The sequence below is a fragment of the Physeter macrocephalus genome, chromosome 6 (genome assembly GCF_002837175.3).
Source record: "Physeter macrocephalus isolate SW-GA chromosome 6, ASM283717v5, whole genome shotgun sequence".
In the NCBI taxonomy this organism is placed as follows: domain Eukaryota; kingdom Metazoa; phylum Chordata; class Mammalia; order Artiodactyla; family Physeteridae; genus Physeter; species Physeter macrocephalus.
This window is the reverse complement of record NC_041219.1, coordinates 92,330,350-92,355,013: the sequence shown is the minus strand read 5'-3', so window position 1 is coordinate 92,355,013 and position 24,664 is coordinate 92,330,350. Positions and strand designations below refer to the sequence as shown.

At 34.5% G+C, this 24,664-nt stretch overlaps 1 protein-coding gene across 2 annotated transcripts in view; it reads left to right on the top strand.

Moving 5' to 3' along the window:
* The window catches only part of ARID2 (AT-rich interaction domain 2), a 161,460-nt gene that overhangs the window by 100,210 nt on the left and 36,586 nt on the right, over positions 1 to 24,664 (top strand). For both annotated transcript variants that reach the window (XM_024122823.3, XM_028491395.2), the window contains 9 exons: positions 5,215 to 5,281; positions 5,377 to 5,627; positions 5,958 to 6,054; positions 6,151 to 6,360; positions 7,221 to 7,388; positions 13,328 to 13,409; positions 15,329 to 15,463; positions 16,426 to 16,622; positions 16,878 to 19,741. In XM_024122823.3, coding sequence (XP_023978591.1) covers positions 5,215 to 5,281; positions 5,377 to 5,627; positions 5,958 to 6,054; positions 6,151 to 6,360; positions 7,221 to 7,388; positions 13,328 to 13,409; positions 15,329 to 15,463; positions 16,426 to 16,622; positions 16,878 to 19,741 — 4,071 coding nt within the window. The remainder of the gene's footprint in view (positions 1 to 5,214; positions 5,282 to 5,376; positions 5,628 to 5,957; positions 6,055 to 6,150; positions 6,361 to 7,220; positions 7,389 to 13,327; positions 13,410 to 15,328; positions 15,464 to 16,425; positions 16,623 to 16,877; positions 19,742 to 24,664) is intronic.

Genomic DNA, 24,664 nt, shown 5'->3' with positions numbered 1-24,664 from the left:
TGTGTCTCTATTTCTGCCTTGCAAACTGACTGTCATACAGAGTGAAGTAAGTCAGAAAGAGAAAAACAAATATCTCATATTAATGCATATATGTGGAATCTAGAAAAATGGTACAGATGAACTAGTTCGCAAGTACTGGCTTTTTCAGCTGTTTATTTCTTCATTTATGAAGAGAGATGTTAAAAGCACCCAGTTTGAGTGAGGATGTGTTTCTTTCAGCTTATAGTTCTATAATAATTGTGTTTTTATATTTTGAGAATGGGCTATTTAGTGCACACAGGTATAGTTGTTACATCTTTCTGGTTAATTGAACATATTATAAAGCGTCCTTGTTACCTTTCAGTCTCCTTTATCCTTTTTTTTTTTGGTCTGATATCAGTATAACTATATCAGCTTCCATTTGGTTGGTGTTTATATAGTTCATATTTTACTTTCAATCTTTTTTATCCTTATATTTTAGGTGAATTTTTTTTTTGGTAAATAACATATTTCAGCTTTTTTTTCCCATGTGAAAAACTTTGTTTTTAAATTAGTACATTTATTCCATTTACATTAAGTGTAATTTTGATACAGTTATGTTTAAATTTACCATGTTCTGAATTGGTTTCTATATGTCCTGCCTGTTCAGGTTTGTTTTCTTTCCTTCTCCTTTCTTAACGTTTTTTGAATTGATTTGACTGAATATTGTTTATTATTCAGTTTTCTGCCCACTTAGTTTTTATATACACTTTTTCTGTTTTCTCATTAGAGATTATATTTTAATCCTTACTCGTTTAATAAGTTAGTACTTTTACCTCTTCTTAGATAATTGCAGGGACAATAGAACAACTCCATCTCTGTTTTCTCATTTTTTGATTTACATACTACTTTTGTTGTGCATTATTGCTCTTTTCCAGGTCTCTTAAATAGAATCTTAGACCAGTGGTTTTAAACTTTTTCTCCTGTCTTATATCAGCATATATTGCTATAAATTCCCTCTATAAACTGTGTTAGCCGTTTCCCACAATTTTTGTTATGTTTTCATTATCATTTAGTTCAAGGTATTTCTCATTTTCCTTGTGATTTCTTCTTTGATTCATGGGTTATATAGAAGTAAGCTGTTTAATATCTGACTGTTTTCAAACTAGCTTTTATTATTTACTTTCATAATTATTATTATTACTGATTTTTAACCACATTCCATTTTTGTCAGATAACATATTCTATATGACTTCAATCTTTTTTAAACTTATCAAGACTTGTTTTATAGCTCAGCATATGGTCTTTCTGGTGAATGTTTTATGCACACTTGAAAAGAATGTTTGTTGTACTATTGTTGGATATAATATTTGTTGATAACAATTAAATCGATATCATTGACAAGTGTTGTTCAAGATTTCTGTATCATTAATGCTTTTCTATATAATTGTTCTATGATTTCTTGAGAGATGAGTGTTGGAATTATCAACTATAATTATGAATGTCTGTATCCCCTATCAGTTCTGTCAGCTTTTGCTTCATGTGTTTTGAACCTCAATTATTAGTGGCATGTATATTTAGGATTATTATATTTTCTTGATGATTTTATTTGTCATTATGAATTATTCTCCCTGACATCTGGTAATTTCCCTTATCCTGAAGTCTCTTGTCTGATATTATTTATCAACATCAGCTTTTTTTTTTTTTTTTTTTTTTTTTTTGGTATGCGGGCCTCTCCCTGTTGTGGCCTCTCCCGTTGTGGAGCACAGGCTCCGGACGCGCAGGCTCAGCGGCCATGGCTCACGGGCCCAGCCGCTCCGCGGCATGTGGGATCTGCCCGGACCGGGGCACAAACCCATGTCCCCTGCATCGGCAGGTGGACTCTCAACCACTGCGCCACCAGGGAAGCCCAACACCAGCATTTTTATGGTTAATGTTTTCATCATGTATCTTTTTCCATCACTGCTTTTCATCTGTAGTTTTTTATATAGTGTTTCTTATAGATGGCTTATAGTTGAGGCTTTCTTCTCCTGCTTCCTTCAGTGTGCCTTTCAGTATACAATTTCTTGCTTTTCATCAATGCATTCAGACCATTTATACTTTATGAGCATTTTAAAGGTAACATTTCATTTCCATCTTGTTTGCATTATTACTGACAATAAGTTTCATTCTTATTGTTCTTCCTTTTGTGATATGTTTTATCTGACTGCTTTTAAGGTGTTCTCTTTGTCATTGATTTTTTTAATGTGCCTTGTTGTGGTTTTTATATTTATTTAGTTAGTTTTGTTTTGCTTGAGGTTTATTTAGCTTCTTGGTTTGGTATTTTTCATGAAATTTGGGAAGTTTTTGTCAGTTATTTCTTTAAAAATTTTTTGTTTCCCCTCCTGCTTTTCTGGAACTGTTCTGCAGGCCACTGTGCTTCTGTTCATTGTTTTTAGACCTTTTTGTTTTCTATGTACTTCATTGTGAATAGTTTCTATTGTTATGTCTTTATTTTCTCTTTTCCAATTAAGTCCATCTATTCATATTTTTAAATTTCAGATATTATGTTTTTCAGCTCTAGAAATTCCATTTGATTCTCTTTTATATTGTCCCACATTCATCTTAATTATGTTCATATTTTCCTTTAAATCCTTCAACATATTTAATAATAGTTGTTTTAATGTTCTTGTCTGCTAGTTTCACTATTTTTATTGTTTCTGGGTCTTTTTTTGTTGAAACTGATTTTTGCCTTAGTTATGAGTCATGTTTCCCACTTCCTTTGTACATCGAGTAATTTTCTATTAGATATAGGTATTAAGACTGTTACATTATTTAGTGTCTGTTTTTTGGTGTCTTCCAAGAATGTTGCACATTGTTCTGGCATGCTTTTAACTAATATATGGATAGTTGTTTTTAAGTTTTGTTATGACGAATACAGGACTAGTTTATCTTTATTCCTAAGGTATGATCTTTTTTGGACCTGAATTAGCTGAGTGTATATACATATATATATCTAGAGAGAGAGAGAGAAAGAGAATATACATATATATATATATATATATATATATATATATATAAAATGTCTTCTCAGTTTAGTAATTGCTATGACCTCTTGGGTTTATTTTCTCTGTATCGTTGTCTAGAAAGAGTGTTTATGTAAAGATATGGGGCAGTCACTGAGCTCACCTCATTTGCTTCCCATGTTTCAGTGATTACGGTTTTGCATTACTCTTGTCCAGTCTGTGAAAACAATTGTTATATATATATTGGTTTATGATGGGATGACTACTCCAGTACCATTACGGCCTGAGCAAAATTTTCTTCCAAGAATTTTTCATAGATTTTAATTTTATATATATTTTTACCCATAAGACTTTTTTTAGTATTTTATTTATTCAGCATTTATTTTGATTTAAATCACATCTACCTTTTCATGCACTTTTTTTTCCCAGTGCAGGTTTGCAGATATTTTTCTCAGTTTTCATTTGTCAGAAAATGTCTTTATTTCAGTTTTATTCTTGAAGAGCAATTTCACTGTGTAAAGATTCTACTTTGGCAGATATTTTCTTCCATCACTTTGAAAATATCCCATTGTCCTCTGGCTTCCGTTATTTCTTTTACAAAGTTTCCTGTAATTTTAGTTGTCTTTTTCAAGGTAATCTGTCCCTTTTTCCACCTTTGCATTTAAGATTTTCCTTTGTCTTTGCTTTTCAGGAATTTTATTATGATGCTCCTACACATTTTATTTATCTTTTCTTAGAGTTTGGAGTGCTTCTTAAATCTATGGTGTGGCATCTTTCAATTGATTTAGAAAATTCTTGATCCTGTCTTTTCAAATATTGTTTTTGCCCATTCTTTCTATCTTTCCTCAGGAACTCCAATTAATTTTATGTTAGAACTTTTCACTGTATGTGTCTTGAATGCTTTTATTCTGTTCATCCTTTTGTCTCTTTATGCTTCTAACCTGGTATTTTTTTCTGCCGTCTCTCCCAATCACTAATTCTTCCTTGAGTTGAATCTAATCCTTTGTTAAATCTGTCCATTGAGTTCTTGTTTTCAGTTCTAGAATTTCTATTTAGCTATTTCTTATAGTTTCTACTTACATGCTAAACTTTTCGATTTTATCTTCTATTTCTTTGTTTATTTTCCATGATCATTTAAAATTCCACTCTGATATCTTTATTATTTGAATTTCCTGTGGCCCTTTTTTCTTGATTATTGAACATTGTCTTATTCCTTCATATGCCTAGTTCTTTTTTATTGTTACCAACCATTTTTTATCATGAGTTTCTTTGCAGTGAGTCATTTTGGTGGTGGACCTTTTCTCAGATCAGTAACTAAATGCAAAGGAACTTTAATTCCCAAAGCGAAAATACAATCATTTAGAAATATACATCAGAATGTTTAGAAATAAACAGTGAACTAATGGCCCATGTGCCTCTTCATTAGTAGGGAAGTAACAAGATAGAATGGCGTAAAAAAGTTAAAATTAAAGTTCATTTTGTATAGACATGTTAATATATAGGCATTTGTTTCTTAGCCTGAAAAAGATTAAGCAGTGGATTTCGACTCATTTCCTCTCTCTTATGGGTCAAAAAACAGTTTGTTGATATGGAATACTGGAAAGGAAACCTAAATATCTGGGTTACAAATTTGTGAACACAAATACTTCACCACTTGCTGTTTGATTTTCTTCTAGATGTAGATTTACTCAGTAGCTAGCCAGCTATGTCTCAGGAGTCTGTAAATAGGAATACTGTGACTGTATGCAGTTTACTAATGGGATTAATGACTATCATAATTTTTAAGTACTGATGAGCATAAACACTATTTCTAGATATTTTCCATAGCTATAAAGTGATCTGAAAATATCTGTGATTCATATTGGTGACAATGTCAGAGGTTCTGCTATTACTACTGTGGTTCGTTTTCTAACATCCAGAGTTGAAGAAAATGCTAAGGAAATGCTAAATTTTAGTTAGAGGTTAATGAACATGAAGATGTCATTTTTTTCTCCTCATTCATGTTCATAGATGCCCTATATTTTTCACAGACCTTTTAGGGATCTGTGGGCCCCAGGCAAAAATGACACCTTTGAACTATAGAAAAATCTAGCATTTGTGTTAAAGAACTAAGTACATAGAATACAATGATATCTACTTGAACTAAAAATAGTAGAACTATTGTAGTTTTATAGTATGCGTGACTATTTTTAAAGTAATAGAGTAGTTATTTCAAATTGTCTGAATTAAGTCTAATAATTTCTCATTACAGTTTTGGAAAGACATTGTTGATGATAATGAAGTACGTGACCTCATTTCTGACAGAAACAAGTCTCATGGTAAGTCAATGAGAAAATATTTTAAATAACTTTGAAATATCAATAATAATAAGTGAAATATCAGTTTAAGTAAAATATGTTTTCTTCTCTTGTAGAAGGTACATCAGGAGAATGGATTTGGGACTCTTTATTTCATCCACCTCGAAAGCTGGGCATTAATGATATTGAAGGACAACGGGTACTTCAGATTGCAGTGATTTTGCGAAATCTTTCCTTTGAGGAGGGCAATGTTAAGCTCTTGGCAGCTAATCGTACCTGTCTCCGTTTCCTATTACTTTCTGCACATAGTCATTTTATTTCTCTAAGGCAATTAGGCCTTGACACATTAGGAAATATTGCAGCTGAGGTAAGCATGGGACAGTAGCTTAAAACAGTTTTTATAGTTAGCACAATATTTACTTTAAAATTTTAGGATGTGGGATTATTATATTTGCCATAATTGTAGAATATTAAATGCTTACATACAGTTTTTGCCTAAAGGTATTACACACTTTTGTGGAAAAAAAGAAATATTTGAAATGATGCTCCAGATTCATTGATGGCTATTCTCACAGTAATTACATTTTTTAAAGTTACGTAACATTGTTCTGCTCATTTTTATTAAATTTGAAATATACATTTGGATCTAAATTGGAAGAAGCCTACATAAACAGTAGTGTCCCTTTTTTTTTTCCAGCTTTTATTGGATCCTGTTGATTTCAAAACTACTCATCTGATGTTTCATACTGTTACAAAATGCCTAATGTCAAGGGATAGATTTTTAAAGATGAGGGGTAAGCGCTCACTTAAGTTTCTCATTGTCTAAAGTACACAAGCTTTTTATCATCTTTTAAAAGACAAATACATGTTTGTGTGTGTATGCTTTTCAGGCATGGAAATTTTGGGAAATCTTTGCAAAGCAGAGGATAATGGTGTTTTGATTTGTGAATATGTCGATCAGGACTCATACAGAGAGATCATTTGTCATCTCACTTTACCTGATGTGCTGCTCGTAATCTCAACACTTGAGGTGCTATATATGCTCACAGAAATGGGAGATGTAGCTTGCACAAAAATTGCAAAAGTAGAAAAGAGCATAGGTAAGACTAAACCACAAAAAGCATTTAAGTTATTTTCTTTATTAAGGAAAAAATAATGTGGTTACTGTAAAAAATCACAATTGATATTTGGGGTTTACTGTTTATTTTGAGGAGTCATTACCCTTTCAGACATGCTTGTTTGTGTTATTCTTTCTGCCTATTTTAGATAAGCAAGAAACTTCTATTATGTAGAGACCAGGATGCATGTGGCTATCAGTAATCTTTACTTCTTCTCTTTATTTCTATTACTATATATTAAATTTGAAATCAACAAGATGGCTATGTCTGACTCTGGGGGGCAGGTCCATCTGTTTCAAGTGGTCACCTGCTACTATTAAGCAACTAAAGCAGAGTTGAACAAGCTTCCTTCTCTTCCTAGAAATGCTAGTAGTGGTATTATCCTCAAAATCAATGAACTCACCTTCTTAGTGGGTTGTCAGTTTTAAACACACTTACTAAAACATGTCACGTTAACATTTTACTCAGTGATTCAAATGGTTTCTTTCTTTGGTATAAATATTAAAATCAGAGTTAATAAAGATTTGGCTTGAAAAGTATTATTATTGAGAAATTAAGATGTACTTTCCATATCAGTGGTTCCTAAATCTGACTGCACATCAGAATCACTTGGGAAGTTTTTTAAAAATGAAGATACCTAACAGCCACTCCAGAGCTTCTAAATCAGTCTTCAGAGATTGAGCCTAAAAATCTTTTTTAAGGATCCACAGATAATTCTGATATACAGTGATTCACAGACTGGCATTTGAGAAGCAGCGTTTTATATATGTATAGCATGTGTTTTTCAACGATGTCATTGTTTTACAATATTATTGACTAATAACTGTTGGTTTTTATTTTAGACATGTTAGTGTGTCTGGTTTCCATGGATATTCAGATGTTTGGCCCCGATGCACTGGCTGCAGTAAAACTCGTCGAACATCCAAGTTCCAGTCATCAAATTTTATCTGAAATTAGGCCACAAGCTGTAGAGCAAGTCCAAACCCAGACCCATGTAGCATCTGCCCCAGGTTAGTGTTTTTGTATAATCTTTTTCAGTGTGGTTATTGGTATGTCAGATTTAATACTACAGACAAATTTAAATATGCAGTACAGGGAACTGATATTTTACAGTAGAGTAGGCTAAATGAGAATTGAGTATGTTCTTTAATTTCTTAGGTATTATACATTCCAGGAGCAGCAGGATCAGCGTGAGCCCAGAGGAAGAGTAGTATAACAGAGAAATGAAGTTGAGAAGGATTTAGAGTAGTGTGAGGGATTCGATATTATTCACAACTGTGAGAGTATTAAGTACCCTAATGGGTTTGTGATTTCAGTCATTGGAAATTGATAGACCAGGAATTGATTAATCATATGCTGCCTTATACTTCTCTCAGGTGGTCATCAGAATACATAAGTATAATACCCCTATTATTTCTAAATCTTGGACCAAACACCACAGAATCAGTAGGATCAGACATGTGTGCATGTGTATACAAATGCTAATACATGTGTATATACCTGTACTTGTGCACCCTTCCTAGAATCCCATGGGTCAATTCTATTTAATTCAAATATCTTTAATTAGAATTCGGACCTGTCCTTCAGCTCTTGGACTTCTTTCTCCTGGCTCATTATGAGTTATGATTTTTATATTTTAGCACTCTCAACCTTTTTGTTCTCCACCTTCATTTGTCCTAACAAAAACAATCCATCTTTCACCTCACCTGCTCTCTTACCATTCCCAAGACATTTCTCTTTCCTTGTTTTTTAATGGAGGGTGCTCAGTTTCTCAGTTGATCTTAACACTTTTTAGTTACTCTGGGAGCTGTGTGGCATGAATTTCTTCAACTTCTTCCCCCTTCCCTTACAAACTTAGTAGCATCTGAGCTCATTCTCCTTCAACCCCTTGTGTCAGGAAGAGATGTTAACTACTTCTGAATCTGTATTCTGAATGTCAGTCTTTCCCAGCTACTCATTCGTATATCTTAAATCCCTTTTTCTTTACTTGCTTCTTCAGTCTTGAAATACATTTAGATCTTTCTCAACCTCTCCCACTATCCTTAAAACAAAAATCTCATTATCCTTAATCTTTAACTACCACATTCGTTTAATCACCAAATCTTGTTGAGTTTTCCTAAATACTCTTATCTGGCCTTTTTGATTGCCAGTACTTATGACTCAGTTCAGACTCTCGTCATCTCTCTCCAGCTGTTTTGTTCTCCTCTCATTTAATATTATCAAAATTGTATACTCTATTTACACAAAGTTTGTAATACGTATCGCATATCTCATTGATTTCCATTATGTCTTTCTGCAGTACATGGTAGAGTTGTATCGTATGTGCATTTAACTTACTTGAATTCAACTAACAGAACTGGACAGTAATAGAAGGCATGAAATAAGTAGGTAATTTTGACTGCTGATCTATTCAGTGAGCTTTCACCTATAGGCAATAGATATTAAAGAGCCCAATACATATTGGAGATTCGATGATCAGAAATTAATAGTTTCTCAACCTTGAAAAGGAACTGAAACAGTTCATACTGCCATTTAAGTGGGTAGTGGGGGTATGCTTTTATTCTTAAAGGAGAAGCTTTTAAATTAATTTAAAAGATTAAGTTAATTGAGGGCCATAGAGAAACTGTGTTCAACAAAGAGTGGAATTAATAGATTATCAGTGATACATTGAACTATAATGGGTCATTTGAAGTATATTCAAAGGTAATTTTGATGAAAACTACTATTTTTTGCCTTATTGCTGACCTGTGGCCTTAACAAATGAACCCACCCCCTAAACTAAGAGTTGACCCTTATTGGCAAATGGATAAAATTAAATATTGAGAGTTGTGGCTTGCTTGCGTAGTAGTAAGTCATTGATAGAGGTTTGAATAGGCCTCTAAGAACCTAAAAGAGTTCATTTTTGAGCTGGTGAGCACTTTATTACTTGCTCATCATGAATGACAACTCTGAATTGTTTGATTAGTTAACACTTATAGTTTGGCTCTTCCCCCCATAGTTTGTTTAATACTGCTTTCTAATGGAATGGTCATCTTCAAACTTTTTGCTCACTTCTGCTCATCACTATGAAAACTTGCATGACCTTTCACCCATTTTTAGGTTGACATCTAAATTTCTTTATCATAATTTAAATAGTTGCAAATAATATGTTTTTGTGTATATTAAATTGATATTTTAAAATAAAAGTTACAACACTTTTTGTATCCAATGGAATATTGATGCTTACCACCATCCATTTAAAAAATAACACAAACTCGTAATATTAGAAATTTAATACTATCCCTCTTTCTCCTTGAACTCATATCCACCACCCTATCAATGCTTACATAGACATTTTAATTTAAAGCTTTCAGGCTTCTGTTATAAAGCTCTAAGTGTTTAAAAATTTATTTTATTGTTACAAGTTTTAGTAATAAATAGTACATAAATCAATAGTAAATATATTACAGATTTTTGTAAATAATTATTAAATAAAAGATAACAATTATTGGAAGTACATCTCTTAATGAGATAGACAAGACATTTTTCCCCCTGTTCTTTGGAAAGTATTACTCTAGTGTGTCTCTGAATGAATATTTTTTATTGCTAGAATAAAATTGGGTTCGGCATTAATTTTATCTCTGTTTTTCCTTTTTATAGATTTAAGTTGGAAATTAGTTCACATCAATAAATAGATGAGGGTAGAACTTAAAATTCTTTAAATTTCTTCAGAATTATCTAAAAATTATTAAAATTGTATTTAATGATCTTCTGACAATTTGAGTTCTCCTTTGTTTTGGTTGAAATCAAAGAATTAACAGTACTTGTAAAATTATTTGTTGCCCAGTCATTATAGAAACTTATTTTTAAGTTTATTGAAAATGTATCAAAAAGATATTAACAAGATATGACTGTAAATTATAAGTTGCTACTCTTTTACTTAGATGTACCTGTTTAACCTAATATATTCAGGAAGTGTTAGCACAATGGTTTTCAAACTTTACGGTGCATCAGAGTCATCCAGTGGGCTTAAGTGCTGATTTCTGGGCTCCATACCCTGAATTTCTGATTCAGGTGGATCGGAGAATTTTCATTTCTAACAAGTTCCCATGAGATGCTGATGCTTCAGGTCAGGGCACTATACTTTGAGGGACCACTGGGTTAGGAAAATTTACATAGTGTTCATTTCAAGACCACAGTGTTTTTTGATAAAGTGCTTTTTATCATGTGCATGAATACATTTTTGTCAAAGTCTTGGCACTGGAGATTTACCTCATTCAATTATAGAAAATGTCTGCCACATAATCTAACTGTTAAAGTTAGTCTTTATTATCAAACGTGTCTTGCCTCAATTTGTTATTTAGAAAAAGTCCAACCTTATTTTTCAGTCCAAGAAAACATGTTACTTTGTGTTCCCATGATACCTTCCTTATTTCAGAATTCTGAGATAGTTAAACTTGTCATGAGTTTGTCATGTGAATGAAATAAGATGCCACCACCTTCAATATTACTTTAAAATATTCTGAATGCTTTACTTACACAAGATTGTCTCAAAAGTAATGCACTCTTTGATAGTAATTGAGGGATAGAGGAGGAAAGGACATTAAGCAAAAGTTGTCATCACTTTATAATATATCTGAATTCAGAACACACCAAAGGGCCAGAATACCCAATTTCTAATGCCCTACTTTACCCTTAACTATAATATATGAAACACTGGGATAGACCAGAAGCCCTACCCTAATACCTTGGTTTAAAGAAGTTTTGTGGACACTAATATTTCCACTTCTCCCTTTGGTATTCCAGAGGTTTTTACACCATCATCATCATCATCATCATCATCATCGTAGCTCACATAGTAACAATTACTAGGTGCCAGGCATTGTTTTAACTGATTTACATATAAACTCCTCTAATCCTCATGACGATCTATGAGGTCAATGTATTGTTACTTTTCCCCATTTTATAGTCAGAGAGGTTAAGTAGCTTTCCCAGCTAGTGAGTGATGGAACTTCAGAGCCAGGCTGTCGGGCTCCAGAGTCATGCATTTAACTGTATTTTACAGTGCTCTAAAGGATGGGTGAGAGTTAAGACTTCCTATTCCAAGATGGTTACAGAGCAGTCATCAAAGAGGAGGTCATGTTTTCAGGCAAAGCAGTTTTAGGAGGGAATATATACAAAACTTTGAGTATCTGAAAATTGATTCCTCTTAAAGTATAAGTGCCTTTGTATCCTTTGGAATGTCTTCCGGTATCCTGAGGACAATGCTTTTCATTTTGCAGCCACTTTTATAGTAATTATACATTTCCGGTTTATGCTTTTAATTTAATTGAGGCTGTATCATTCTTCTTTATGCATTGTTTATAAAGTTTCTTATAATTTCAACATAGTTTCTAATGTTTCCTGCAATTCGTTGTTAATTGATTCAGATTTCAGTCAGAGTAGGGTATACTCTGAGAGTATAATTGATGAAGAAAAGGGAAGAAGATTTCTACATAGGTTTAGGCCCTAGAAGGGTATTTTCTGTAACAGTGTCATCAAGTTAGAGAAGAAAAAAGATAGGCTGGGGTTGCCCAAGGAAAATAATTTTGGTTCTAATTATTATGTTCTATTAAGAAGCAGAATATCACAGTATGGCTTCTGAAATGTGACAGACCTGAATTCAAATTCAGCACCCCTAAAAGAAGGCTTTCCAGCTACACCCTATCTCTAGCTCTGCTATTTCCATCATGTGTTCCTCTGTGAACTTAATTTCTGAGCTTTAATTTTTTCATTTGCAAAATGGGGACAGTTAAATTTAGAACTATATATAAGATTAAAATCACATAAATATAAATGGCTTAATACAGAATAAATATTTACAACTGGCCAGCTGCTGTTAGCTATATCCCAGTGGAAGCCTGGGGTCTCATCAGACAAAGGTCAAGATTGCTTCAGATCATTCACAGATTGGGCTGAGCTGTGGGGCTCCTCTAGTTCCAATAATTTAGAAATTCATTTGTTTTTTTTGAGGATTCTGAGAAGTTTTGGTAAAATGTCACCTGAAAAAAAGTAGGTACATTTTGTAGGTTTAAAAAGTATAAATTAATAATGCTGATTCAATGGTGAAACAGTATAATTTTTATCTATAAATATGTAAGATTCATATTTTATTATAAACTTACTGTAATATGACTAAGTTTATATTAGCTCATATTTTTCTTGTTTTCATTAATTCCAACATAGAAGTTAGCTATTTTGTTCATCATACCCAGAAATTTTATATATGCCACTTATAGAGTTAATGTTAATCTTTTACATTCAGAAGTGAAATTATTTGTGATGCAATCTGCTTCTGTAACTAAACTGAGAGATGCTTATTTATTGATGTGTTGTGCTGTGTGAACTTCGCCTAGTTATTTTAATCACTTTGAGTCTCAGGTTCCCACCTCACAGAATTAAGAAAGGTAATATAGGGCTTCCCTGGTGGCGCAGTGGTTGAGAGTCCGCCTGCTGATGCAGGGGACACGGGTTCATGCCCCGGTCTGGGAGGATCCCACGTCTGGGCCCCTCTGTGAGCCATGGCCGCTGGGCCTGCGTGTCCGGAGCCTGTGCTTCGTGACGGGAGGGGCCGCAGCAGTGAGAGGCCCGCGTACCACAAAAAAAAAAAGAAAGGTAATATAGATAAAGTTAAAACTCAGTGTCTGACAATGGGAAAAATAGAGTTTATATTAGTGAAATAATCCATATTATCGTTATTATTCAAATGATTGCGAGGTTAAAAAAATAGTTTGTATGAAGCATCTAAGATAGTGCCTGGTATAATATGTGCTCCATTATAAGTTTCTTTCTTCAAATTTGTATATTTTCAATATGTTTATACACCTTTTTAAAAGGTATTCATTGTCAATATTAATTGGTTCAGTATTCATTAACTAAATGTGGCATATAGTTTTAAAAAATGATGTAGCTAATGTATTTTTTTCTTTAGCTTCCAGAGCAGTTGTAGCACAGCATGTTGCTCCACCTCCAGGAATAGTGGAAATAGATAGTGAGAAGTTTGCTTGTCAGTGGTAAGTGGTTTATTTCTATTAAGGCTTTATCCTTGGGAAGAATAAAGCAAATGAGAAAAGGAAATGTATTTCAGCAGTCATCCAGAATGTTTTACTCTGTATTTCTTTTTAGTTAGGGTAGGATATCATTTATACAAAGAAAGGGCAATGTAAAATCACTTCACCTGTATTTTGGAATAGTTTGAAAAAAAAATATCAGAATTTTCAGAAGTTAAAATAGTCTTTGACTAGAATTTCATTAAATTACACCACTCCTTTTCAAGTAAAATTTGTGTTAAAAAGTTATCAATGGCTTTGTAGAAAATAATGTTTGTCAGATTATAGAATTTGTTTTTCTTAAATTAACATTTTATTAAAACTGAACTGGACTGACTTTAAGAAAATAGAACCAGATTTTGTTGTTAAATGTCCCTCTTTTTGAGCAAAAGCAAAGCTTCTCATTCATTGCTAGTTAATTTTTCCTTTTTGTGAGTAGTAAGGGATAGCTAATCAAATAGTAGAATAGCCAGTGTGTCTACATTGAAATAATCAACTTGAAAATAATATTTTCTTGAGAAGACTGACTGGTCACATCTCAGCCACTTTCTGAAAAAAATAAATGTAGACTTGGTTAGAACCATTTCATTTTTTCATGGCTAGTTGCCTCTACATTGTTTATGAATTTCAACTTTAATTCTTTAGAAGATTAACAGATTGAAATGTAAGATCACCTTTCAATGATGTATTACTTTAAAAAATTTCTTTCTTTGATCCCTTTTCCCCCATTCTCGAACATTATTTTTCTCCCATTCCATGCTCCTGTCACTCTGTGTTCCATATTTTTGGTGCTTTGTTATCTGTGTTCCTTTGACTATTTTCTCTACTTTTCCACTTTGCTTAAGTCAGGTTTATGGTAATATCTCTAATTATTTGCTTTTTCTTCATGTTCTATATTGTTACACCTTGACCCTTTATATATGATGAATCTTATCCAATAATATTTGGAAATATTTATCTTCTATATTGAAACCAAAACAAGTTTTTTGTGTCTGGTCTTTTTGAAAGCTCAGTACTCAAAAGGTTATGAAAGTTGGAAAAAATATGTACCACATCCAATGTAAAATGTGTGTGTGTTATAGACTTGGTCTTATAAATCCCTGTTGCATATTTCTGCCATTTCTAGGGAGGAGGAGGAAAGAAGCATTTTAAACTATTTTATCATAATTATCATTTGATTCAGTTAATAAGAAACAGCTGTAGGTTGGCCTGTCATGTATATGGTGAGTCCTAGAAAGAGTCCTATAAGGATAACTAGGCCTCCAATCCCAATTTATAGGTGAAGTCACTTTATGACAAAGACAAACTGAAGTTTGAATTACCTTGTAATTGATTAGGAATAGAGTCTCGGAAGGGGAAGGGGAGTGTGCAGCATGGGAAGTATCATTGTTTTAGGAAGTAGTTAAAAGCTTTGGGAGAGTTTTTTCTGAAGAAATTGAATCCAAAAGCAACAGAAGTTTAACTTTAAGTTCAGTTTTTCCTCCGTTTGTCACATCGCCAACAACTCTTAATTGGGAACTTCTGTTATATTTTGATTATTACAAGACAGGAACCTGAATATTCACTGAATAAAATTTGTTGTAGTATATTTGTTGCCAGCAGACCAACCCTGCTGATGTATTCACATCCTGGTTTTTATATTTGTTGATAATGATTTTTTTATACTAAAATAAGTACGATTAAGTAGTTAATCTCTTTTTATTTTATTTACTGTGTCTAAAACCTAACATGTATTTTTGTTAATAATATATGAGACAGTGAAATTTGATTAATAGACATAATTATTAGTTTATAACACATTGCCTTCGAATGGTTTTGTGTATTTAAGTATGGACTCTCCTATAGTATATTGCATAATGCCATATATTTTTCTCCTCTTTTAGGTTAAATGCTCATTTTGAAGTAAATCCAGATTGTTCTGTCTCTCGAGCAGAAATGTATTCTGAGTACCTATCAACTTGCAGTAAATTGGCTCGTGGAGGAATCCTAACATCAACTGGATTTTATAAATGTCTTAGGTAGGATTTATATTTCATAACTTTAAATAAAGTCAATTTTCATCATTTACAACACCCCTTGCTCTTTAGAGAACACACCAGCTATCTACCTAGTTTTAAATATCTCCACTACTTGAAATTTTGTATGGTTAGATTGTAGTGTGATGGAAGTTTAAATACAAGGAAATTTTGGAAATCACATCTGGTGTTTGTGTTTAACCATTACTAGGCTTATCAAAGAAGGAAAAGGAAGAAATTACGTTTACTTTTTTCCCACCTACTTTTATGCATTAAAGACATGGCTTTCACCCTTTTAAATCTTGACTAATAGTCTATAACTAAACTCTGTCCTCAAATATCATGGCTTTTTAAATATATATAAATTTATTTATTTATCTTTTTATTTTTGGCTGCATTGGGTCTTCACTGTTGTTCATGGGCTTTCTCTAGTTGTGGCGAGTGGGGGCTACTGTTCGTTGCAATGTCTTCTCTTGTTGCGGAGCACAGGTTCCAGGTGTGCGGGCTTCATTAGTTGTGGCACGTGGCCTCAGTAGTTGTGGCTCACGGGCTTCAGAGCACAGGCTCAGCAGTTGTGGTGTACAGGCTTAGTTGGTCTGCGGCATGTGAGATCTTCCCGGACCCGTGTCATTCCTAACCACTGCACCACCAGGGAAGTCCCATGGCGTTTTGATATTTTGCAAAGTTCATAAAATAGGCATTGCCTAGATGCAGCTTTTTTGTTAATTACAGTAGAATTGTTTTAAACCCAACAGTGTTAATAAATCATGATTTTTAAAATTGGAGAATTGACCTTTTATATTTAATTCCTTGCTTCCCACCCTTGCAGAATATAACTGTATGATTCATACTGGTTCATACATAAGTAGCAGTGAATATGCTGCTGCCATTCGTGTAGTAGTTAGAAGTTAGTGGTTTTTGTTAATGTGCTAGTTATTAAAACTGAGTATGTGTGTACTTTACAGAACGGTATTTCCAAATCATACGGTGAAGAGAGTGGAGGATTCCAGTAACAATGGGCAGGCACATATTCATGTAGTAGGAGTAAAAAGGAGGGCTATCCCGCTTCCCATTCAGATGTACTATCAGCAGCAACCTGTTTCTACTCCTGTTGTTCGTGTTGATTCTGTTCCTGATGTATCTCCAAGTCCTTCACCTGCAGGTATTAATTTTTATTGTGTTTTAAATATTACCAATTTAATAAGACTAAATGAAAGCTTATATACTTTTAAGATGTATAACTTTTCCTTGTTTTTCCAGTAACGTTTTATTTCTCGTTCTATTATTTTATCAGATTCATATGATGCAAAGTTGTTAATTTCTTAAGACTATTTTCTCTCAAATTGAGTAAAATCATTTCTACATGCAGCTTTTCAGTCATTTCATTATGAATTTTGACTTTTCCCTGTATTTTCAGGAATCCCTCATGGACCACAAACTGTAGGAAACCATTTTCAGAGGACTCCTGTTACCAACCAATCTTCAAGTTTGACTGCAACACAAATGTCTTTTCCAGTACAAGGTGTTCATACCGTGGCACAGACTGTTTCAAGAATTCCACCAAATCCTTCAGTTCATACCCACCAGCAGCAAAATGCTCCGGTGACTGTCATTCAAAATAAAGCTCCAATTCCTTGTGAAGTTGTTAAGGCTACAGTAATCCAGAATTCTATACCCCAGACAGCAGTTCCTGTTAGTATTGCTGTGGGAGGAGGAGCTGCTCAGAGTTCTGTGGTTCAGAATCATAGTACAGGGCCCCAACCTGTTACAGTTGTGAATTCCCAGACATTGCTTCACCATCCATCTGTAATTCCACAACAGTCTCCATTACACACAGTGGTACCGGGACAGATACCTTCCGGCACTCCTGTTACGGTAATTCAACAAGGTGTCCCACAGAGTCATATATTTGGCAGAGTACAGAACGTGCCAGCATGTACTTCTGCAGTTTCACAGGGTCAACAGTTAATCACCACATCGCCCCAACCCGTGCAGACTTCGTCTCAGCAGACGTCAGCTGGCGGTCAGCCACAGGACACTGTTCTCATAGCACCCCCACAGTACGTAACGACTTCTGCGTCCAACATTGTCTCGGCAACTTCAGTACAGAATTTTCAGGTAGCTACGGGACAAATGGTTACCATTGCTGGTGTCCCAAGTCCACAGCCCTCAAGGGTAGGGTTTCAGAACATTGCACCCAAACCTCTCCCTTCTCAGCAAGTTTCATCAACGGTGGTCCAACAGCCTATTCAACAACCACAGCAGCCAACCCAACAAAGTGTAGTGATTGTAAGCCAGCCAGCTCAACAAGGTCAAACTTATGCACCAGCCATTCACCAAATTGTTCTTGCTAATCCAGCAGCTCTTCCGGCTGGTCAGGCAGTTCAGCTAGCTGGACAACCAAACATTACTCCATCTTCCTCACCATCACCTGTCCCAGCTACTAATAGCCAGGTCCCTACTGCCATGTCATCTTCTTCCACCCCTCAGTCACAGGGACCACCTCCTACTGTCAGTCAAATGCTATCTGTGAAAAGGCAGCAACAGCAGCAGCATTCACCAGCACCCCCACCACAACAGGTACAAGTACAAGTTCAGCAGCCACAACAAGTACAAATGCAGGTTCAACCACAGCAAACAAATGCAGGAGTTGGTCAGCCTGCTTCTGGTGAGTCGAGTCTGATAAAACAGTTGCTGCTTCCAAAGCGTGGTCCTTCAACTCCGGGTGGTAAGCTTATTCTCCCAGCTCCACAGATTCCTCCCCCTAATAATGCAAGAGCTCCTAGCCCTCAGGTGGTATACCAGGTGGCCAATAATCAAGCAGCAGGTTTTGGAGTGCAGGGGCAGACTCCAGCTCAGCAGCTATTGGTTGGGCAGCAAAATGTTCAGTTGGTCCAAAGTGCGATGCCACCCACAGGGGGAGTGCAAACCGTGCCCATCTCGAACTTACAAATATTGCCAGGTCCGCTGATCTCAAATAGCCCAGCAACCATTTTCCAAGGGACTTCTGGCAACCAGGTAACCATAACAGTTGTGCCAAATACAAGTTTTGCAACTGCAACTGTGAGTCAGGGAAATGCAACTCAGCTCATTGCTCCAGCAGGAATTACCATGAGCGGGACCCAGGCAGGAGTTGGACTTCAGGTGCAAACGCTTCCAGCCTCTCAAGCATCTCCAGCTGGACAATCATCTTGTACTACTGCTACTCCCCCATTCAAAGGTGATAAAATAATTTGCCAAAAGGAAGAGGAAGCAAAAGAAGCAACAGGTTTACATGTTCATGAACGTAAAATTGAAGTCATGGAGAACCCATCCTGCAGACGAGGAACCACGAACACCAGCAATGGGGATACGAAGGAAAATGAAATGCAGGTGGGAAGTCTTTTAAATGGGAGAAAGTACAGTGACTCAAGTCTACCTCCTTCAAACTCAGGGAAAATTCAAAGTGAGGCTAATCAGTGCTTACTAATCAGTAATGGGCCATCATTAGAATTAGGTGAGAATGGAGCATCTGGAAAACAGAACTCAGAACAAATGGACATGCAGGATATTAAAAGTGATTTGAAAAAACCTCTAGTTAATGGAATCTGTGATTTTGATAAAGGAGATGGTTCTCATTTAAGCAAAAACATTCCAAATCACAAAACTTCCAATCATGTAGGAAATGGTGAGATATCTCCAATGGAACCACAAGGGACTTTTGATGCCACTCAGCAAGATACTGCCAAAGGTGATCAACTAGAAAGAATTTCTAATGGACCTGTATTAACTTTGGGTGGTTCGCCATCTGTGAGCAGTATACAGGAGGCTTCAAATGTGGCAACACAGCAATTTAGTGGTACTGATTTGCCTAATGGACCTCTAGCTTCAAGTTTGAATTCAGATGTGCCTCAGCAACGCCCAAGTGTAGTTGTCTCACCACATTCTACAACCTCTGTTATACAGGGGCATCAAATCATAGCCGTTCCCCACTCAGGATCAAGAGTGTCCCATTTTCCTGCCCTGTCATCTGACGTTCGGTCTACAAATGGCACAGCAGAATGCAAAACTGTAAAGAGGCCAGCAGAGGATAATGATAGGGAAACAGTCACAGGAATTCCAAATAAAGTGGGAGTTAGAATTGTTACAATCAGTGACCCCAACAATGCTGGCTGCAGTGCAACAATGGTTGCCGTGCCAGCAGGAGCAGATCCAAGCACTGTAGCTAAAGTAGCAATAGAAAGTGCTGTTCAGCAAAAGCAGCAGCACCCACCAACCTACGTACAGAATGTGGTCCCACAGGTGAGTCATTCTCCTATCACATTTCTCTTACAGAAATCCTGATATGTAAATATGATTTTAGGGGGAAATGCACTGTTTTTCTGTGTTTTACCTTGAAAAGTTAATTGGGTCGGCTCATCAATGTACTTAAGCTGTCGTGCTCTTTTATTTTTCTCTGTTTTTTGTAATTAAACAGTTTTCAGTTGTTAACTTTAGCACATGGTTTAAAGCATCTTTCTATTTTGTTATAGACCCATATTAGTAATTTTGTAGAGCCAAGATAGAGAAGCACTTCTAATCTAACGTCTTTGGGGGAATTTTTAAACGTAACTTAGTCTCCTATGTTAGGGGAGTGCGGGGTTGCTAAGGGTTCTCCAAAAGGGGATTTTTGTATTTGATTTTGACATGAGTGTATTTTTGTGCCTCCTTTCACAGTACTTTTGTAAAAAAGATGAATTCCATAAGAATTTTATCTAGTGTGTTCTTGTTATATCTATGTATTGAATTAGTTGCCTTTATTCTTTAAAAAGGTTTATTTCTTATAATTTCAATTTGTTTGAGCTATTCCAGTATTTTAAATTTTGTGTCTCTTCTTCCTTTGCCTCTACTGTCATGTTTCTCCTATTCCTTTTTTAATATATACTATCCTGTCTCTGCATGCCTTAGTAAATAAAAGTGTTTTCTTGAATCAGTGCTACTGAATTGAGGATCCAATCAGCCTGTAAAGATTTTAAGGACAATCTTGTATGCTATTTCCTGGATTATGACTTCTTCATTCTCTCTTTCCTAATTACTACATAGCCAGAACCTTCTGTGACTGTTGCCAACTCTTCTAGCATTCTTCTGGCATGGGTTTCTTCTCTGTGCTTATGATGCTAACAGCAGATTGTTGGTATTGGTACCAAATCTAGATGGCAAAGCAGGGGTGGTGGGGGGGAGCAAAATGGAAGATGAAAAAACGAAGAATCCCTTGCGTCAGAGCACGTCATTCACTAATATGCGTCTTTCTTCATGTGAATGGATAAAGCTGCTCTGGGGGCAGAATGAGGTTTTTAATTCATATGTTAGTATTGCTTAGATCTATTTCAAGCTACCTAAATAGGTTGAGTATTCTTTAGTGGATATTATGTACATGGAAATAATTAATAAGGAGTTTTGGTGGAAAATACTAAATCATTTTTATTCAAACTTTTACAAGTTGAGTTTTTCATTTATTAAGCACACTAAAAAAAGTTTTTTTAATAATGAAGTGTCTAACATGTAGTAAGCATTCAACACATTGTTTTAATTTTATATTTAATAATTTCCCAATTCATCTTGATATGTGTTTGACTTTTTTTTCCTTTTAGATTCCTTTATAATCCTAACGAGTTATAGTAGACCAAGCCAAATTAGAGAAAACCTCTATTACTATGGAATTGTTTCATCCACCCTCATTTTTTGTGTCAACCTTCCAGTGTGGTTATATTCAATAATGATACCTAAATAACAAAAAAAGGAACAACAATACTGGCTAAGACTAGGACCTGAATTAGGAATTTTGCACTAAAGCATTTCGTTATTTGATCCTCAAAGAAAGTCAATTAGGTAAAAAATATAATTTCATTTTAGAGATGAGGCCCTCCAATGCTAAATAACTCGCCCACGGTTACCAGCTAATATGAGGTAGTACCAGGACTGAAACCTGAGTGAGTGTCTGAAACCAAAACTCATGCTATTAACCCATTTCTCCACTATTCTAAAAGATTTCTTTGTAAAGTCCTAGATATCCCTTTTATATGTAACATATTGATTATTTTAACTACTAGGTTACAGGATGTGAGTACCACCGAATGATAATTTTAGGATATTAATGCTAGAATTTAACATATTGGACACGTATACATCTAATTCAAGCCATAAAATTAATATATTTTATTCCTAATCTGAAAAATGTGTATAAACTTTTTATGTATTCTCCCCAGGAATATAGTTTATTTAAAATAGCTACGGTCTAAAGTTGGTATTTGGTTGGCATGTAGAAATTTATAACTTTGCAAGGAAAAAGAGACATAACATACATGGTGTCTGTGAGACTGAGAAACAAAAAACCAGGATGTGTATGTATAACTTTTAGCACAGTGTCTGCTACACGGTCTGGCACTCAGTAATGGTGCAGGTATATTTTATCTTTATATATAAGATAAGGTACCTATAAAGGCTAAAATATTATCAACTGTTCAAGATGGAATCATAAGTTTCCTTTGAAGGGAGGCCATTGGGCCTTCTTAAGAGCCTGCTAATAAAAAACCATTTCCATTGTTGCCCAGAGTCTTTAAATTTCTTTATATACTCTCAAAGTTGCATTTTAGGCCCTGGTTTAACACCATTTTATTCACTATTTGAATTGGTACTTTAAAGGGGTAAATGAAATAGAGGAATTTAAATGTGATTTTTTTTTTTAGCCATACCTTGTTATTTCCACCATTTTAAGGGGTCTGGGGATGTTAAGGAGGCACCTTTACCCCAAGAAGGGACTTCCAGACTTTTGCAGAATGCTCAGAGCTGGAAAGACTGCAGGGAAACGTCCCTGCTGAGAATGGCCAACGGGTAATCCTTCCTAATACCATTGTTACTTAATTTTTCTTTGCTCAGTTTTGTTCCTTCTCACTCCCATTAATCAGCTGTGTTAATTTCATTACAGAAAAAAAGCTAGCAACAAATAAAGGAGAAAGATATGTGAAAGTAAATAATATAACCATAGATTTTGTTTTTAAGTAGTATTTAGCTGGGTAGGTTATATAAATACAAAATAAATTGTACTTCAAGGTACATTTCTTTATTTGTAACTATTTTTTTTCAATCTATTAATTTGCAAGTTAGAGTGCAAGAATATGGGTACCGTTTCTGAAAGCCGTACTCTCTTCCACTATTCATGAATTTGTATCTGCTGGAGGCATAGTATTAGATTGGCATGTAAAATAATAAAAATGGAAGAAAATTAGTTATAAATACTTACCTAAAGACTTGTCTTTTTCAGGAGCATGTAAAACACATGTTGAGTGTATCTGTATCTGTTCATCTCATGATCTGATGCCATATCTCATTCTTGTATATAAAGGTAGATTACTTAAGGATGTCCTTATTTAAGGCATTTTATAGATGCTGCCTCTCAGTTTCCTGTCCTTCATACATGAATCCTTTCTGAAATGGTGCCAACACTGAATATGGTTATCTTCCTTGTCCCTTTCTTTCTTTGATAAAGCATTTGAAAAGTTACTCAACCCATCAGAAAGCATACCTGCAGCCTCAAGGGGGCAGTGTTTAGTCATAGCAAATCATTTTAGCAAGAGTCACAAGAATGTCATTTTAATGGTGTTTTTTTTAAAGAGTATTACTGCTTAGATTAGTAGACTAGTAGTACACTGTAATAATTAAAGTCACTACCACTAAACGTGTTTTTTTGTTTACATTTCAATGTGTTCTTATAAGACAGGCTTGGTATGTATGTACTATCTAGATATATTTAATTAGAGGAAAAAAACTCAATAGTTTAGGAAAATAAGGGAATATTAGAGCAGAAAGAGCCTTGGATATTATCTTGTCCATAACCCTCATTTTTAAGAGTTGAATTAACTCTCCCACACTCACAGAGAGACCTCTTTTCCAGTGATTTCTGTTATTGTCTTAATTCTGTTCTCTAAAGATCTGTACTACATTTAGACTAAATGTAATCTCTTTTATATCACATTTAGAGTAAATTAATTCTTTTTCCTTACAAGCGTTTAAAAGTATCTCTCCTTACTCACCTCTTCTTTAGAGTGTATTTTCCTAATCATTTCAATTAGACCTTAGGTGTTATAGTGTCTGGTTTATTCATCATCCTGTTTACCTCAACCGGTTCCATTTTCTGAGTGGCTTTCAAAATGTGTAGCTAGAATTGAACACAGTATTTCATTACTACTTAGTAAATAATTTATTTTGAGAAAAATAAATTATGACTTTGTAGTTTTTCTAACACAGTTTGAATGTTTAAATTTTAGTCTTATTCTAAGGTTTTTTTAAAGCTTAATATTAATAAGAAAGTAAACATTTAAGAACTTCAAATCCCATCATATATCAGAAAATATCATCAGTACAGTCTAGAATTTTCAGCCGTAGTTTATTCTTGAAAAGATTATAAAGGCAAGATTATAATTTCTTGCTTTAACACAAAGATCTTAGAGATCTGATAGCAATATACAGAGTTAATGTTTCTGATGAGAAAGAATGCTTAGAGTTTTTTGGGGGGGTGTATGTGCAAATCTGGTAGCAGTACACATTTCAGAGACATTGAATAAGGACACAGGAAGGAAAGAAACCTCTCTCTCTCTGTCAGCGTCCATGGGTGGACAATATGGGCGTTCACAGACTCAGATGGCCTAGCATCCATATGTAATTCACAGACCTAATGCTTTTTGTTTTTTTTTTTTTACATGTTTTTATATGTTTATTTGGCATGTTTATTTGGCATGATGATTGCAACAAACATATCCTTCATTTTTTTGTTTTTTTTCAGCCATAGTTTATTCTTGAAAAGGTGATTAAGGAACGTAAGATTATAATTTCTTATTTTAACAAAAAGAAATATCTTTGCCAAAAATAAAACTGCTACATTAACATTTTTAGATAATTTTACATTACAAAAGGAATCAGAATTATTTCATATTCTTTGTGTAATTTTACTTTTCTGGTCACACACTACTGGAGAGGTACTATAATATGAAAAATTAGTTCTACCTCAATAGAGTAGAGCAATGGTAAAGAATATTGCTGAAGAGTGATCATTCCAAAAACATGATTTTGAGACCTACTTTTACATTCACATTTGAGTTAGGGTTATGGTTAATGATTGGGCACTTTTACATCCTAAAAGAAATATATTTTGCATCTTATGTAAAAGACCTAGTTCTTAAAACTTAATTA